The sequence below is a fragment of the Triturus cristatus genome, chromosome 7 (assembly GCF_964204655.1).
Source record: "Triturus cristatus chromosome 7, aTriCri1.1, whole genome shotgun sequence".
Lineage (NCBI taxonomy): Eukaryota > Metazoa > Chordata > Amphibia > Caudata > Salamandridae > Triturus > Triturus cristatus.
In genome coordinates this window covers 397538782-397556183 of record NC_140590.1, presented here as the reverse complement: position 1 = coordinate 397556183, position 17402 = coordinate 397538782, and the positions used below count along the sequence as shown (strand labels likewise).

General features: G+C 40.5%; 1 protein-coding gene across 1 annotated transcript in view; it reads right to left on the bottom strand.

Annotated features, from left to right (window-relative positions):
- Window positions 1-17402, bottom strand: part of LOC146809778 (extracellular calcium-sensing receptor-like) — a 91364-nt gene that overhangs the window by 3878 nt on the left and 70084 nt on the right. Inside the window, exons 2-3 of the mRNA XM_085614891.1 lie at window positions 10169-10396; window positions 342-465 (exon numbers count right to left, since the gene is read on the bottom strand). Of these exons, the coding sequence (XP_085471017.1) occupies window positions 342-465; window positions 10169-10396 (352 nt within the window). The remainder of the gene's footprint in view (window positions 1-341; window positions 466-10168; window positions 10397-17402) is intronic.

Genomic DNA, 17402 nt, shown 5'->3' with positions numbered 1-17402 from the left:
CCCTCTTAAATTCATCTGGGGGATGCAATTATCATACCCAGTAATTAACACCTCTGTACTATTTACTAAATTTCTGGATGTGATAACGACTGCATATTATAATTCTGACCCCTTCGCAAACAGAGGTTTGGGCAGGGATTGGTATTTTCAGGCCCATTCTTAAAGCAATTCCTAGTCTTGGTAGTTACATGCAAACGTTGAAAACACCTCCTAGGTGATCTCATGAAGTTGGAAAGACAGCAGGTACTTATGTCAGAGGTGAGTATTCTGGGCCTGCACAATTCAATGCCACTCCCAAATAAGGAAAGTAAAAATAATATTATAACTGTACCAGAATTTACCAGTTTTGTTGGAGATTTCACCTTCAGAGCAGAAAATACAGTCAAAGCAGCAGGCAGGTTTCCCTGGTTGGGCTATCTTCCTGTATCCAAGAGGGCAACTTTCACTGCACACAGAACGAGGAATCTTGGATGCAAGAACAAAGATAAAAGAAAGACCGTAAAGTTATGGTTTTACTTTCTGTAAATTTAAAACTGTTTCCAACATGAAAGAGAAATATACATATCTAACTAAATATTTTACATGATTTAGGATAGCTCCGAGGAAATTACCCTAAAGTCAGGTAGGTGATTGTCAGTTTTCTGAAGCTCTGTATAATGCGTTATACATAGGCGCCTAAAGATTTTTCTGAGGAATGATTGGTTAAGAAGTTGAAAGCCTTTGGTATTCAGAATTGATCTTCCTCCAAACCTTTTGCCTTACTCCTTCTGCTGTTGCTGAGTTCGTTTTGTTGGCCTTAGAACTCTGCACACTTTACCATTGCTCACCACTGCTAAAGTGCTTGTGCTCTCCTTTACACATGGTGAAATTAGTTTTCAACCAATTGGCTCATTTATTGTACCTGTAAGTACCTAGTAAAGTGGTACTACATGATCCTAGGGCCTGTAAATTAAATGCTACTAGTGGACCGGCAGCACTGATTGTACCACCCACTTAAGTGGAACACTAAACATGTCTCAGGTCTGCCATTGCAGCCTACGTGTGCAGTTTTAGATTGCTATTTCGACCTGGCAAAAAAACCTTTTGCCAGGCCTAAACCTTCCCTTTTAATACATACAAGTCAGCCCGTGGGTAGACCCAAAACAGCCCATAGGGTAGGGTGCTGTATATCTAAATAGTTGAAAATATACTCTTAACCGTTACATGTCATGGTAGTAAAAAACACTCTTAAATTAATTTTTCACTACTGCAAAGCCTACAGTATTCTGAAAGAATATTGGAAAAAAATATTGTCCTACAAAGATATAGAATATCGTGATATAGAAATATTGTACGCAAGAATATCTTTATTGATTTTAGGTAAGTAATACTGATGTTAAAAATATTGCAGTCATTATTATACTCTATAGAAATATTGAAAACATTAATATTTTTTAATAAAACATAGTTGTTAATATCGTTTTTGATTATTTTGATGTATTTTACTATACATTTTATTTGTATATAATTTAAAGTGTATTTATAAGTATTAATGTGTTTTAAAATATTGATATTTAATTATTAGTAGTTTGGAAATTAAATGTTATACTTTATTTTTCATTTTTATTACTGTAGTGGGTTGTGGGGTTTATAGGGGTACAGGGTCGGAAGCAATTTAATTATACTTAATTAATAGCTTATTTGTAATTAATATTTTGTAGTTAATTGATTATTAGTTATGTTAATTGTATAATGATTTTTTTAAATTAAGTTATAGTTTTGGGTTGTTTGTTTTTTAGGGGTACAGAGTGGGAAGTTAATTAACTAAAATTAATGAATAATTATTTTTTCATTACTATTATTGAATTGGCAATTAATTATTTTAATTGTATGAGTATTTTTTTCCAATTAAGTTTCAGGGGTCGGTAATGTGTTTTGTAGGGGTTTATGGTGGGGGTAAATTAATTATAAATCATTATTATATAAAGTTTAATAACTTTTCATTATTTAAATGATAATTATTTGTTTATTTTGATTAAGTTTAAGTGCATGTTGTGTGTATTGTAGGGGTTGACGGTGGAAAGGAAATTAATTAATTATTAATTGTTAATAATTCTTTTCTTGATAATGAATTATGTTAATTGTATAATTGTTATTTTTTATTTAGTTTAGCTTTGAGTTGTGTGTTTTGTAAGGGAATAGGTTGGGAAGTAAATCATTTTTAATTAATTAAGAATTATTATTCATTGTTCAATATATAATTAATTATGGTAATTGTATAATTATTTTTTTGAAATTAGGTTTCAGGTGTGAATAGTGTGTTTTGTTGGGATGCAGAGTGGGTAGTAAGTAAATTAGATTTATTTTATAATTGTTGTGTAGTTAATAATTTAGGGGCGATTACGATGTCGGTCGGAAAGAGTCTGACTGCTAGTCGGAAGCTTTCCGACCGCGGTCGGAGGCTTTCCGACCCACTTGGTCGGTTTGCGGTCTGACTGCCCGATTACAATGTCAGCAGTCAGGTTACCCGGCCATTCATTCTGACACATTTCTGACCGGTTCTCGGAGTATTCCTGTCAGTTGGAACCACACCGCAATCCCCTAAGGACGGTGTTTCTGTGGTCGGGATTACGATGTCGGTTTCTGACAGCCTTTCCGTGCCGGCTTTTCCAACATGGAAAGCAACTTTTGAGGTCCCTAGCAGGGCCCCATGCCTCCGCGGCCCACGGTTGGTGGTCGAGGGAGTACCTAGGGTACCCCCTTGTAGAACCCTGCATTGTGTGGCAGGCAGTGGGTGCAGGGTTTTACACACACCCCATGGTGCGTGTCACACAGTGCATAGATTTACAGGGGGCACCATAGGTGCGCCCTCTGACACCATCCATAGGCCAAAGTCATTTTCCGACAGCCTTTCCATGTCGAAAAGTCCAGCACGGAAAGGCTGTGGGAAACCGACATCATAATCCCAACGGCAGAAATTCCATCCATAGGGTTTACAGTGCAGTTCCAACCGGCTGGAAGACTCCAGGACCGGTCGGCACCATGTCGGAATGACCAGCCTGTTCACGTTCTGACCACCGACATTGTAATTCGGCAGTCAGACCGCAAACCAACTGTGTCGGTCGGAAAGCCTCTAACGGTGGTCGGAAAGCTTCTGACTAGCGGTTGCTGCTTTCCGACCGATATCATAATCGGCCCCTTTATGTTATTGGGTATTTGTATATGTATATATATATATATATATTTTTATATTTTGAAAATAGTAAAAAAGTTATTATAATAGAAATTAAAATGAATAGTTTCTTAATAGTTTTTTAACTAGATATATGTATATATATATATATATATATATATATATATAGTATATGTGTTGAACCTTTTTTAAATTAATTTAATGTTACATTTTTTAACTAAATATTAAATATATTTTATTTGTATTATAATAATATTATTTAATATATTTTAGATTTACTATTTACATTTATATATATTTGAAAAATAATATTTTATACTACATATTAGTGACAATATTTTTTTCAATATTTTTGTATTTACCATTATAAGTATAGGGTACAATATTTTTGACATTGTTATCTATGTCACAATATTTTTGTATCTCAATATTTCCAGAGGCAATATTTTGTCAGTGAACCAAGGCCTACCATAGGATAACATTAGATTACCTTATTACATTTAATAACTGATAGCTTTTGATTGGAGCAGGTTAGAATGTCATGTTTGGTGTCTGAAGAATTGTCATTAAATTAAATGGTAAAGTCGCATTAAGTCACAATATGAATGCCACTTTTAGAAAGTTGACATTCCTTGTCCTAACCATTTGGTGCTTGCAGCCTGTTCCTGGGTCACATGACTAGGTGTAACTGCCAGTTGGCCTTTGTATATTCCTCCCAGTCAACATCACAATAGAGGGTCTGGCTGTTGGCAGGATGGACCATCTATGGCAGGATCAGGGGCTGGAGCTGTCACCTACCATACTTGAAACTCAAAGGCAGTACTCCAGCACACTCACAAAGTATTTCACTCTAGTCTATTGTGACACCAGATAATCTGGGGTCAGGGAATGGAGGAAGGAAATTCCAGGCACCTCTCTAGGGGGAGGGCTCTATAAATTGTGCCCTCTTCAAAGTGGGCTCCCAGTATAAATAGTGGACCGTGAGACCCCAGTCTTCAGATCACTTCTGGACCTGTGGACTCTGCCAAGAAGAATGACAGTTTTGCTGACACTTCTGCTGCTATGACATGCCCTGCTGGATCCAGCCTGCCTGTGTGGACCCAGGACTCCAGGTAATCCTCATGGGTCAATTGACTGGCCCCCTGTTCAAGCCATAGGGACATAACAGGCTTCTTTGACTCCACCACTGCGCAACACATTTTGATGCCTGACTTTGCCTAGCAGCTCCTCCTCGATGACTCCTTGACCCCAGCCTTCGTAGCTCTACACAATTACTCTGCATCATGATAGTCGGACCAAAAGATACTTTGTCAAGCGAACTGAACTTGTACCTGTACCCGGCCTGCGTTCTATCGCAACCAGCCTGAACTTATGACCTGGACCCGGTCCACCGTGACCAGATAACCGCGGTTGGAGCTTTTTGCTTTTTTCTGCTTGATTTTTTCAAAACCTTCAAAATTGCATATCTCCATTTTTTTCTTTGTTTTGGTGTCAAATAATTTATTAAAATATACTTTATGCTTTCTAAATTTGTGTGGAATTTTTTTGAGTTGTCGTCTCACTTTATTACTGTTTGCGTGCTGCAAAAATACTTTACACATTGTCTCTAAGTTAAGCCTGACTGCTTTTGCGCCAAGCTACTAGAGGGTTAAACACAGGTTAATTTTATGACTTTTTGTGGTTCACCCTGATAAGGATTGTTGACTGTTGCTTGAGTAGCCTTTCACCCACTCAACCAACAACCCAATTTACCACAGTGGTATTCAGTGGTGGGATTCAGTACTTCTATTTGTGCATTGCCATGAATTGGTCTTCTGTAACACTAAAATCCCATATCAATAATTTGATACAAATTTGAGTTTTCAAAATTCTCCTTGATTGGATCTTTTTGATTTCTCCAAATTCACTCTCATTCTACCTGATTGTCTGTGCCTCTGACCATACCTTCATGAATGGAATTAGAACTCATCAAACAGGAGAGGGGCACTGTGGCTGAGCTCAAGGAGTTCTGTAGGTAAAAGGACTTTCAACCAAGAAGAGCACCAGGAAGCTAGAGCTCCAGAAGGCTCTGGGGGCATGGGTGGAGACTCATCAGTTGTTGGTAATAACAGAGGACCAGGATGAGGAGGAGGGTATTGAGAAGTAAGAGGAGGACCTGGGCACGGGCCCTGAGCTGCAGTACTTGGGGGTGAGGAGGACAACTCAACCCCAGGAAGGGAGCCCATTGTCAGGGCAGAGAGTAGTGTGTCTTCCTGTGGTTTTTCCCTAGAGGAGCTAGATGGCAGAAAGGCTGAGAGGGAGCTCAAACTGCAGCTGCTCACATTAAACGTAGAAGCAGAGGAGAGAAAGACTGAGGCTGAGAGGGCTTTGGCTGCAAAGAAACTGGACTTTGCGGAAAGGAGAATGGCCCATGAGCTAAGTCTCAAAGAGCTGGACATCAGAACCAAACAAGTGGAGTCCAGCAACAATGGTGACAGCATAACTACAGTGTCCACTGAAGACAAAATGGTCCACAGTTCACAAGGATCTGGTGCCTATTTTTATTCGTTGGGGATGACATAAATATGTGGTTTGAAGCTTATGAGCTTGCCCCAGAGATTCATAGGATCCCTGAAGAGGATTTGGGGGCCAGTCTCTGGACACACATTCTTAATGAGGGAGGGATGCCTTGCTGGCCTTAGGAAAGGGGGACAGATGACGTTCCCCCTCCCTCTACAGAAGGACACCCTTATCCGAAAGTACAGGCACAATGTAGGGACAGCCATCAGCTACCCTAGCAGTTCTGGGTGGATTTTGTGGATTACTTTTGCAAGGCACTGAATGGTTGGGTGAAGGCCAGTGATGTGAATGACTACAATGGGCTGTACAATCTGCAAGACAGCACATGTTCAGTAATTGTTTCTCATAGTTACACCAACACCTTGTAGCTAGTAAGCTTACTGACCCCAGGAAGCTTGCTAAGGAGGCCGACTGCTGGCTCAGCACCAGGGTCACAAGAAGGTATCTGGGAGGACTCCCTAAATGGTGGTCAGGGTTCCCACCAGAGAAAGAGGGGGAGAAAAACGTAAAAATAAGAAGTTCTCTAAAGGCCCCCCAAATAATTCCCAAGGGAACAGTAACCAGCCCCAATCTGAACAAATAAAAGAGTGTCTATGACAAGCAGACCTTTGTTCATATGTGAAATGAGTGTTACAAATAGGGGCACAACAAGAGAGACACCAAATAGCTGAATAGGGCACAGCCCCCCACTAGTGGACAGATACCAGGGTTGGCCAGTGTAGCACTTGTGGAGGAGATGGTCCCAGTTAGCTTGGGGGGGAAAGCAGAGGTTATTTTAGTGTCCCTGGGAGATAGAGAGATGATGCCAAAAGTCCACATGCCTTCAAGTACTTTCAAATATAGGCAGTGTGTCACCATCAATGAGGAATTAGGGGCTCTTAGAGACACAGGAGCCAATATGACTTCTGCGAGGTGTCATTTGGTGTCCTCAGAGCAGGTAATCATTAATAGATTCCACCAGGTAATGATCACAGACAACCGTGACAGCCACTACCCAGTGGCTCTGGTTGCCTTTGAATGGGGGGTCTCAGATTCCCTAAAGGTAGCTGTGAGCCCTGACATGCCTGTAGATTGTCTGTTGGTCAGTGACATGGAGATCACTGTCTAGAAGGTAGTGGAGCTCAAGTCACACCTGGAGATATTAGGATTGCCTGAGTGGGTCTGTATGACCACACGGTCCAAGGCTGCCCAACAGGGGAGTCAAGGAAGCCTGGAGGAATGGCCCAGGCAGCTGCCAAGAAGGGGAAGGGCAGGGAGTTTGAAAAATCAGCCCCTGCCCCTCCCACAGTACTGGTTAATGGGGCGTCTGACGAAGCTGCCCCAGATCCTACTGGGGTACATTGTGACCTCAGACCTCTCAAAGTGTGGCTTTAGATGATTGATATGGAGCACCCTTAGTTGTTATGTGTTTGAAATATACCAGGTTGGTGTCTCCCCCTTCTTTCACCTCATTGGGCCGTGACCCATGGTCTTGAAGGACTCTGAGATCGACCGACTCCATCACCCACAATTTCTGGCCAGGTTGAAACTCTACCAAGTGACCTTCTGGTCATACCAGAGTTTCATCACCTCCAAATTCTCATATGACTTCTTACAGAATCTCTAAGTCTAGTGTCTAAGGGCCAGAATGCAGCTAACCAAATCCTGGCATGGTTTCTTGGGAGCTTGCTCCCACCCCTCCTTTATCTGACTGAGACACCTACTCACTGGGTGACCATAGAGGAGTTCAAATAGTCTAAGCCTTGCTCCTTTCTGTGGTATTTCCCTGTAGGCAAAGAATAGGCATGGCAAAATGATGTTGCACATCCCCTTATGGGCTCAGGTAGGCCCATAATCATGCCTTTGAGGGTTATGTTGAAACACTTAAGCTCATTTGTTATGGGGTGATAGGGTGTGGAGAACTTATAGGTTACCCAACATTCATTCCACATGGACTTCATGTATGCAGACATAAAATTGGTGCCTCTGTCAGATACCACTTCTTTGGGAACACCACTCGGATAAAAATCCCCATTAGAGCCTTGGCCACTGCAGGTGCAGTCACAGACCTCAGAGGTATGGCCTCGGGGTACCTAGTGTCATGGTCAACCAAAACCAAGATAAACCTATTGCCCAGGGCAGGTTTGGCATCCAGGGCCCCTACAATGGCGATGTCCATGCTTTCAAAGGGGGAGCCAATGACATGCAAAGAAACCAGGTGAGCCTTTAGCTTTTTCCCTGCTTTCCCGCTGGCCTGGCAGGTGGGACAAGACCTACAACATGTATCTGAGGTTGTCCTCATCCAAGACCACTAGAAGTAGGGGAGAAGCCTGGCAAAGTTCTGGTCCTGTCCGAAATGTCCTTCCAGGGATATATCATGAGCCAGTCTCAGTAAGTAGGACTTATAACTACTCACACACTGTTTGTCCCCTGTCCAGGAACCTCAGGCTCACAATACAGGAGGTCATTCCCATTAGATAAGGTGATCACCAGAGGTGTCACCTGCTTCCTGGGCTTCAGCATGCCGCCTCTAGCCCTCTAAGGTGGGGCACTCCTTCAGTGCCATACAGAATTCCTCCTTGGTGGGCCCACCCTCAACTTGCCATCTAGCAAGCTCAGGCAGGCCTCCTATGAGGTGAAGGAAAGGAAGGGGAAGACCACCTATCTGGTGGATTTCAAAACACCTATAAACCCCTTAAGGGTACTCCAGGTTCTTGGTAGAATGCAGTGAAAAAGTAGAGCAGTGAGGAAACAATTAATCATTAATAATGTAGGGCTTTGCTATTTACCACCTCATGGACACTGGTCAGTGTTTGGAAGATTATTTTGGAATAGATAGTAGCCATAGGATGGACCTCAAGACAGCAGTTATGTGGGCAGATCTTCGGGTGTCACTGAAAACCAGACTGCTGCCTTTGGGACCAGTTTGAGGCAGCAGAGATATGTTTCTGGAGCGGATAGATAAATTGAGTTTGCATAGTGCAGGAGCAATGCCTGCTCCTGCACTATGTGAGGAGCCGACTGGGAATGTGAGGGCCCTGGGGCTCCCCCTGCTGCTCCCAAATTGAGGTTTGTTGATGCCACTTCTGGGCACTGGAACATCGACCTATGGCCCCTGGTGATGGGGTTTCCAGGGTCCAGGAAGTGTCAGGGAGGGTGGTGCCACATGCTCCCCCCCTTAATTATAGAATGTGACCCAGGGGATGCTTTCCTCAGTTACTAACTAGGCTCGGGGTGCGTGCCCCAGGGAGTACTCAGATGTAGCGAGAGACATGCAGATTTTGGCAAGAAGCTTTTAAATGTCAAGCTGAGTAACAGTAACCTGCACACACAGGCCCCACCATGGCAAACCTGTGGTACATTTGAAGAGGTACCTTCGTGGGAGGCATAACCAGTGCTGCATGCCCACGGAGTAGCATTAGTTACATGCCCTAGGTACGTGTCTTACCACTCGACAAGGGACTTACAGCTAACTCAAGTCAGCAAATCACGTGTACACCAATCACCAGCATATATATAACAAGCACAGTGCTTTGACACTGAATGGCAGTGTCAAAGCGCTCAAAGTTCCAAGGCTAGCACAAAGATCAGCAGAAAACCAGAAAGGACAAAAGGTCGAGGGAAAGCACCCTTAAAAGGGCCATTTCCAACAATCTTCACTAAGGAGATCTCATGCATATTAGGAAGGAAGAATTCTCATTGTTAATCCTAACAGATTTCTGTGACTTAATTTGAATTCACAAAATGCCAAAATTACAGCACTTGCCTCTTAAAGAGATAGGGGCTGCAATTGAAATTCATGATTACCCAAATGACATTGGGGGAACATTCAGCAATCATCTGTCCTGCTGAGTACTCCTCACAATGTCCAGATAGCCCACATTCACAAAGACAAAGCTTTTCTTCAGGGACAGCTTTCACTTTGCAAAAGGATACTACAGTCTTTCCGGTATTGATATTAAATCAATGGTTTGCCACTACAAACAAGATCTCAAACCTTTGATATATCTCACTGCGAATCACTGGGAAGGATGGAGGACTTGCTGGCTTTGATACAGTAAAACTCTTTACCAAATCAGTCCATGATTTAACACACCAGCCCTTGCGTTTTTACACATTTGGTCACTCTGGAAATGCGAAATGTACTATTCTGCGGCTTGACTGGACCAGAACTTATTAAGACAAATCCTGTCAGTTAAAAAGGTGGGACTCTTTTCTGTCAAATTATTTTATTCTATTTTAGCTGAATAGACCACGCCTTTTACCTTTTATCTTTTATCATTGTGTCAAAAGAAACCAACATTGTCAGCCATCTGAGATAATGATTCTGTGCCGAACCATAAAAGATAAATCCAAACCAGTTGAGGCAAGACTTTAAAAATTAACATCAAGATAGAATAGTCCACGCTTTCCTATAGGTTCACTTACTGTGGAATAGTTTGACATGGCAATAACTACCTGTTTCCCAACTCCATTCCACACAATTGTGCTCTGATTGATTGTGAGCTCCAGCCCTGAGGAAGCTCTAGAGTCGAAACGACCAACTGTTACAAACTTGAAGGTTTGTTTGGGTGTGACTTGCCAATTAAGAATGTCATAAACTCCTGGCGGATTTCCATTGACATCAAAAAACACCTCCTCTCCATTGGAATTTGTGAAATGAACATTCCGAATGTAATATAGGAGCTGGAGACAGATAAAAAGAGAAGTTAAAAATGTAGAGTTTTCACAACACAAATAACAATTGTTTTTTTGTATTATTTATTAAAAGCTTTATTGCAGTGTAATACAGATGTACAAAATGTATATTTGTATAAAATGAAAATCCAAGGTTATGCAATAGAATTATTACAAGAAATAATATTAAATTAAAAGATGTGCTAAAGTGTACAATTAACTTATTAAGATCATAATTCTGCACTGAAAGAAATGCATTTTTATGTTTTATAATGTATTAAAAAGGAAAAAGGAAAAGGAAGAGAAACAAAAGAAAAAGAGAAGAAACAAAAAAGGAAGAGAAAGAAAGAAAGAAAGAAAAGAATGTAAAAAATATGTGATACATGTCCTATAAATGTATCATAAAAATACATTTATGTCATAAAATAACTCATTTCATATAATAACATTGGTTGAATAAACTATGTATGCTAATAAAAAGGAAAGGGAAAAACAGTCTTGGGGGCTGGAAAATCATAGTAGAATCCTTGGAAAGTTTATGACTTTTGTTTAAGTAACCACTGAGTGGAAACTAAAAAGGGTCCTTCATTAATCATCTGTAGTGTAGATGTAGCCGATGTTGTATCAAGTCTATGGTGAGAACATAGAAGATTCCACCAACTAGTTCCATTGACATTATTGGCACATTGCCAGTTGGATGTAATAACTTGAAAAGCAATGGCAAGTGACAGGTCCACAAATGTACCTAATTTATAATGAACTGGCCAAAGGGGAAACAATAATTGTTTTCATCTTGATTTTACCTGCTTCAAGCGTTTATGGAATCACTTTGACCAAAGCAATATACAGAAAGTTCTTAGGTATATGTCTCACATGAAATAAAGAAAGCAAATGAAGAACAAACTGTGCATCAGAAAAGAGTTAAGTGGAGGAGTAAGAGCAGGCAAGATGGAAGATCTGGGAAAAACAGGACTTTACCAGGGCATAAAGTAAGGAAAATGTTTCAGTAAATACGTGGAGAGGTAAGGTAAATATATTCAATGTAAGTGGAAGCAGACCTGCCTCAGCCTTATCCTTCCTGCTGAACTAATTCTTTGCCTCTGGACTGGCAAAACACTCTTTCAAGACTCATCTTTTCTTGTTTCTATGGTATCTCTCATATTTTAACCCCTTTACTACATGATCACATTTTCATCCTAACTTTTCTGCTTGTATGTCTCACATATGTTATGTTAAGGCAGATAAAGTGTTTTTGTTAGAACTCTGCACTTTTGTCTTCACCATATCTAATTTCAATGGGAAGAACATTTTTACTTCAACAGATGGGGACTTCCATGGGTTTTGCGGGGGCCCCCGTGTACGCAAATACATTCATGGCCAAATTAGAAGCTGGTTTTCTATTGAACAACCAAGATTGGAAAGAACATCTTCTACTGTTTGTAGATTCATTGATGATATATTGGTATTATGGACCAGCAGTCAAGAAAATTTGGAAAACAGAATAATTCAACTGAACACCTACAATGACCAGATACAGTTTACACACAACATCAGTGAAACTTCAATTACATTTCTCGATGTTCAGATTTCTATAAATGGTCTGGATATTGTCACAGAGATCTTCAGGAAAGAAACAGATAGAAACAACGCTTTACAGTTTCATAGTTTCCATCCACAAAATCTGATTCGAAACTTACCATATTCGCAATTTCTGCGTATAAAACGGATTTGTTCTGAGAATGCTTCAACCAAAAAACACTTAGCAGTTCAATGACAAAAATATATTGCCAGAGGTTATCCAGAGGAGATTTTGGATCAGGCAATTGGAAAAGTGTCTCGTAAAACAAGAAATGAACTACTGATGAAACAATCAAAAAATTTAGAGGCATCAACAAGTTTTTGTGTCGAAATTTTCCACAAGCTCTAAAAAAATCAAAACCATCATTAATCGCCTTTGGGATCTTCTGCAATGTGAAATTGAGTTTAATGGAATATTCAAGCATAAACCTTTACATGCCTATTAAAGATCCAAGAGCCGGAAAGAACTACTTATGATGAGACCACGGGCATCTAGCGCCAGTGAATTTCGAGGTACCAGGAAATGTACCAATTGTGTACATTGCAACAAGGTCATCCTAGGGAATATGTTGCAACATCCACATACTGGTAAATCGATAAAATTATTTAACAACTTGGATAGTAATTCCAATAATATTATCTACAGTATCAAATGTCCATGTGGACTTTTATACATAGGTAAAACTGAACGGAAGATAAAAATACGCATGTCTGAACATAAAAGCACAATAAGGACTCAAAATAAATCAAGCAGTCTAGCTATCCATTAGGCAGAAGCCAAACACAGTATAGCTCAATTTAAATTTCAAATAATCGAGAAAGTCGAACAACATTCAGGGAAGGATCTGACCAGATCCTTATTACAAAGAGAAGTGTACTGGATCAGGTGTCTGGATACGCAGGACCCCAGGGGTCTCAATGAGAGAGTAGACTATGGATGTTTTCTATAGTCAGTTTTTGGGTGTTAAAAAAAAGTTGTTTGTGATTTTTTTCAGGCTTATTATGCATGTAGATAGTATTCCTTGGAATGCCACGCCTCCTTAAACTACTGCATAGTTTGTCTTTTTCCTTATTCTTTACACTTTCTTTCACTTTGATCACTTCATGAGGAATATTTAAAAGGTACACTGTTTAAAAGTTGAATCTCTGTAATTAATGATTATTGTTTCATGTTCTGGTTCGGGAAGATGAGATGTTTTTATGTTAGACCACTGCGTTGCGGTTTAAAAGCATGACTTAAGTCAGTAGAGGCGAGTAAATAATTTTTTGGTTGTTCTAATTAACAGGTTTTTTTGGCAGGTCACTTTTGTTTGGGTACTCTGAGCTTTATTTACTAGATAGTTTTTACCATTAAGGTATCCACTTTTTATGTTCATGATCTCGTGATAGAATGACGTAAGCGTGCGTGCACTTATGGAGTAGACGTGAGGAAGATTATCGGGTTGCACATTTTTAATTCTAACCGAAGGTAAGAACCAGGGTCGCTGAGAGCGTGGCATGATTCAAAAGTGAGACACTTCAGAATTGATAGATTGCATATTTTTTATTCATAGTTTGACACCGGCATCTTGGGGTGCGTGAGGAGGAGTGAAACACAGTGCATGTATGGACCACAGTGCATTGGCGCGACTCGTTGATGCTTACTGAACACGGGTTCTAAAAACTGATGTGGAGGTAAGCCTCCATGTAGAGACAGGCTGGTAGTTTTTCTCATTGCTTGTAGATTTTAAAGGTAGTTCGTGTGAACGATTATCCTTTGATTTCAACACTTTGCAATCGGTTTCCTGGTATATTGAGAGACAGCACCTTTACACAGCGTGTGGAGTTTACAACAGCAACAAGGTGTGTTTATAATGATAATACTTGACACCTTAATTTATACGGTGACAGTTCTTCGCAGTACGTCTTTTTACTGAGTGATGTGTTTTATCATTTACAGTATTCATTGAGTGTTCTAATATTTCAGTGAGTACAAGTTACAGTGCATTTTGGACTCAGTGTATCTGGCACTAGGGTGCTGTAGTGAAAAATGAGTAGCAATAATTCACAGATTGTTCTCACGGTGGTTGGAACTTCTTTTTCTGTTTCACATTTTTTTCTTTTAGTTTTATTTCGTTTTTGGAAAAGACAATAGACTTCAAAATTGGGTATAATCAATGTGGGAGTATATTCGTTGATGATTTAGCAATTGACAATGAATTGGATTTTTTTCTGACAAATCATGTAATTGTATTTCTTCTTTGTCTGAAAAAGTGTTTTACTGAAACTTCTTTGGTATGTTTCAGATTGAAGCCCCCGAAGAAGGGTGAATAGCCCAAAATGCATTGGGCAATGTATAACTCAATGCAGTATTGTGTATTAAGTTGTGAATTGTTCAGTACGAACCAGTGAATCTCTGAACAATAAATAAATCATTGAGTTATGATTTACATGTTTTTTGAATGATTTTGGTCGAAATGAAGTAATATATTGTTTCAAAATTCTGAAGAAAATTGTATATATATTTTTGCAGCAGCTATAGCAAAAAGTGCACAGTGGTCAGGTCGAACAGACTTGAAGTAGAGTGTTTCAGTTCAGGCGTGTCCAGGCAGCAAGTAACCCACTGTAGCACGCTTCAGAGAGAAAGGACTTAAAAGTGTAGTAATCTAATATTTTATTAAGTTGGTGTGCTTCACTTATCAAACAGTGTATAGTCAGCCCTAACAAGGCAATATTATGGAACAAGGTCTACAATATCTTCAGGCCCTGCCAGCTCTTTGTGTCCTGATGGTACCACCAGGGCCACAGGCCTGGTGACCAAAGCTGGGCATGTATCTGTTCATGTCTATATACCCGGCGCAGCGGTGTGACCCCCCTCCCTTGCAAAGATTACACTGAGAAAAATACAACAAGTAATCAGGTCCAGCCTGTGGGGGAAACCTTTAGGACATTGTGTGGGCCTGCCCACAGCTGAAGGATGAAGGTCAGGGTATTGCTATTGCTCGAGGAATTGTAGGTACTACATGGTTGGGTAAGGACAAGTTGCCACGCCTTAGCCTTCCTCCTGACTTTGGTCCTTACGTGGCAGTAATGACAAAGGTGCATGCCCTGCCTTTGGACACAGAGGAAACATTTACTCAACTTCAGAACAAGGTATGACACTGGCTTGGTAAAAACTCAAATTTTAACATCAAAGAGTATAACTACATTATCTTCATCAGCAGGATAGGGTGGATCAGCCCCACACCAAAGAAACTGTAACAAGACTGCATTGTTATTAACTGTAAACATTTGAACCTAGCTCGCCGTCTAATCCCAAGTCAGAATTGCAATCATTTGGGGCCTGATGTCCTCCCGTTAGGGTACTTTAATAGATTTTTATAACCTAGGTCACAGCTTGGTCCCTTGTGTCCCCCTTCGGTAGCTGGCAGGCTTGTGAGATCTCCAATACTAACTTCCAAATTATAGATTTTAATTATAGACGTGATTTAGATTTTATTTTACCTAAGGAGCCCTCTAAGCCACCAAGGGTTGGTTGTAATGCTGTTAGCTCCTCCTTTGAGGACTGGGTTTCACCTGAAGGGCCAGTTACTAAGCAGATCTGTTGGAACATTGCTGGTATCTGTGTCAAACAGCAGGACCCATCTTGGTTGGACTTTGTTACAAAATTTGATATTAATATATTACAAGAGACCTAGGCCGCAGATTAAACTGTGTGAATGGTTGAGGTGTGGTGCAGCGGCCAGGGCAGCTGACTTCGGAGCACAGGGTTCACGGTTCAATCCCCGGCTCCGGGGGCAGCTCAGCACCATATGACTCTGGGCAATAGCTCACTTAATTTCCACAACGGCCCCCAGCTCCTTGAGACCCGTAAGGGTGAGTAGTTTGCGCTTTACAAATACAGATTTTACATTGTTACAATGGTTTTGAGAGATTCTCAGTTTCTGCTGTTGCTTTTACAGGTCAGAGAGCATGGGGTGGTTTAATTACTCTGATCAGAATAGAATTGTTTCAATTGTATGTAAACATGGGGATACAGATCTTGTGTCTTGTTCTGACCAACAAGTTTAACTTTTTCCTCATGAATTTTTACAACACAGTCATATAGCAAGACAAATTGTTTAAGAAACTCTTATTTTTAAAGTCGAGGTCACTAAGTCTTTATACATTTTGTATCTATTTATAGGGCCAGGGCTGATCGAGGGGTTTGAAGCTGCACAATAACCTACACAACTTTGGGCTACTTAACATGGCAAAAATTATGGGAGATCTCCAAAATCAGCCCCCTATGTTTGTTGGCTGCTGAAAAAGGCTCGGCTCAGTTATCGATTACATCTTTATCTCTAAGAACATGGAACCATATGCCAGCTAAGGGAGGGTTATTGAGAACACCTTCAGTGACCATAACCCAGTAAATATATCCTCAACATGCCTGCCTGCACCCAGCCTTCAGACCCTTTAGGTGTAACTGGTTTGTCCCAAACGAATGATGGCCCAAGGTTAAGCTGAAGAGATATTTACATCCCTACACTGCTGAGCTCGCTGTTTTGGTCTAATCCTGTGCTACTCAACTGTCTGTTAACCTCGACCCCACCACTACTCAATTTTTTGGATGCATTTAGTTCCCTAAACCAGCCTACAAGAAATCTTTTTCAGGGGAAATCAAAGAATAAAGGGGCACCAAAACAAGGGTGGTTTGATAACGATTGTAGAACCGCTAACCGCAGCCTGCATAAAGCCCTAACTACTAAGCCCAGGAATTAACAGCGCATTGCTGAGGCTCGGACACTCTATAAACTTGCTATCAATAAAAGGAGACCATACTCAAAGAGGGAACCTGGTAACAATTAATTTATACATTTAAAGTCAGGGGCTCCAAGGGATTTTGGGAATTAGCTAATAGTACAAAACCCCATCAGCATTGTCAGAGAGATTTGGATCTAATATTAACCCTGAGAAATGGTTAGAGAATTTCATATTGATTTATTCATATGGGGATGTCAAATACTTGGGGACACAGTTGGCGTTCCACAGTTCCCATTGGAAATCAGTTTCAGCATGGATGAGACCACTGTTAATATTTCGGACAGCCGGTCAAATAAAGCCCCTGATCTAGTTGATGTAATCATGGACTTTTAAAAGGATAACATACAGATGTGGGACCTTATAACTACTAATGTTATAAATGATGCTGCTTCCTCTGGTATCCCTTCTTCTTGGTAGATGGATACTATTGTGCCTGTTTAAAAAAAAAAGGCAATTGGCAGGATCCCAGCTGCTATAGGCGTATCTAGCTTCTGGATTCTGTGGTAAAGATTAGTTGATGTAATCATGGACTTTTAAAAGGATAACATACAGTTGTGGGCCCCCATAACTGCTAATGTTATAAATGATGCTGCTTCCTCTGGTATCCCTTTTTCTTGGTAGACGCATACTATTGTGCCCGTTTAAAAAAAAT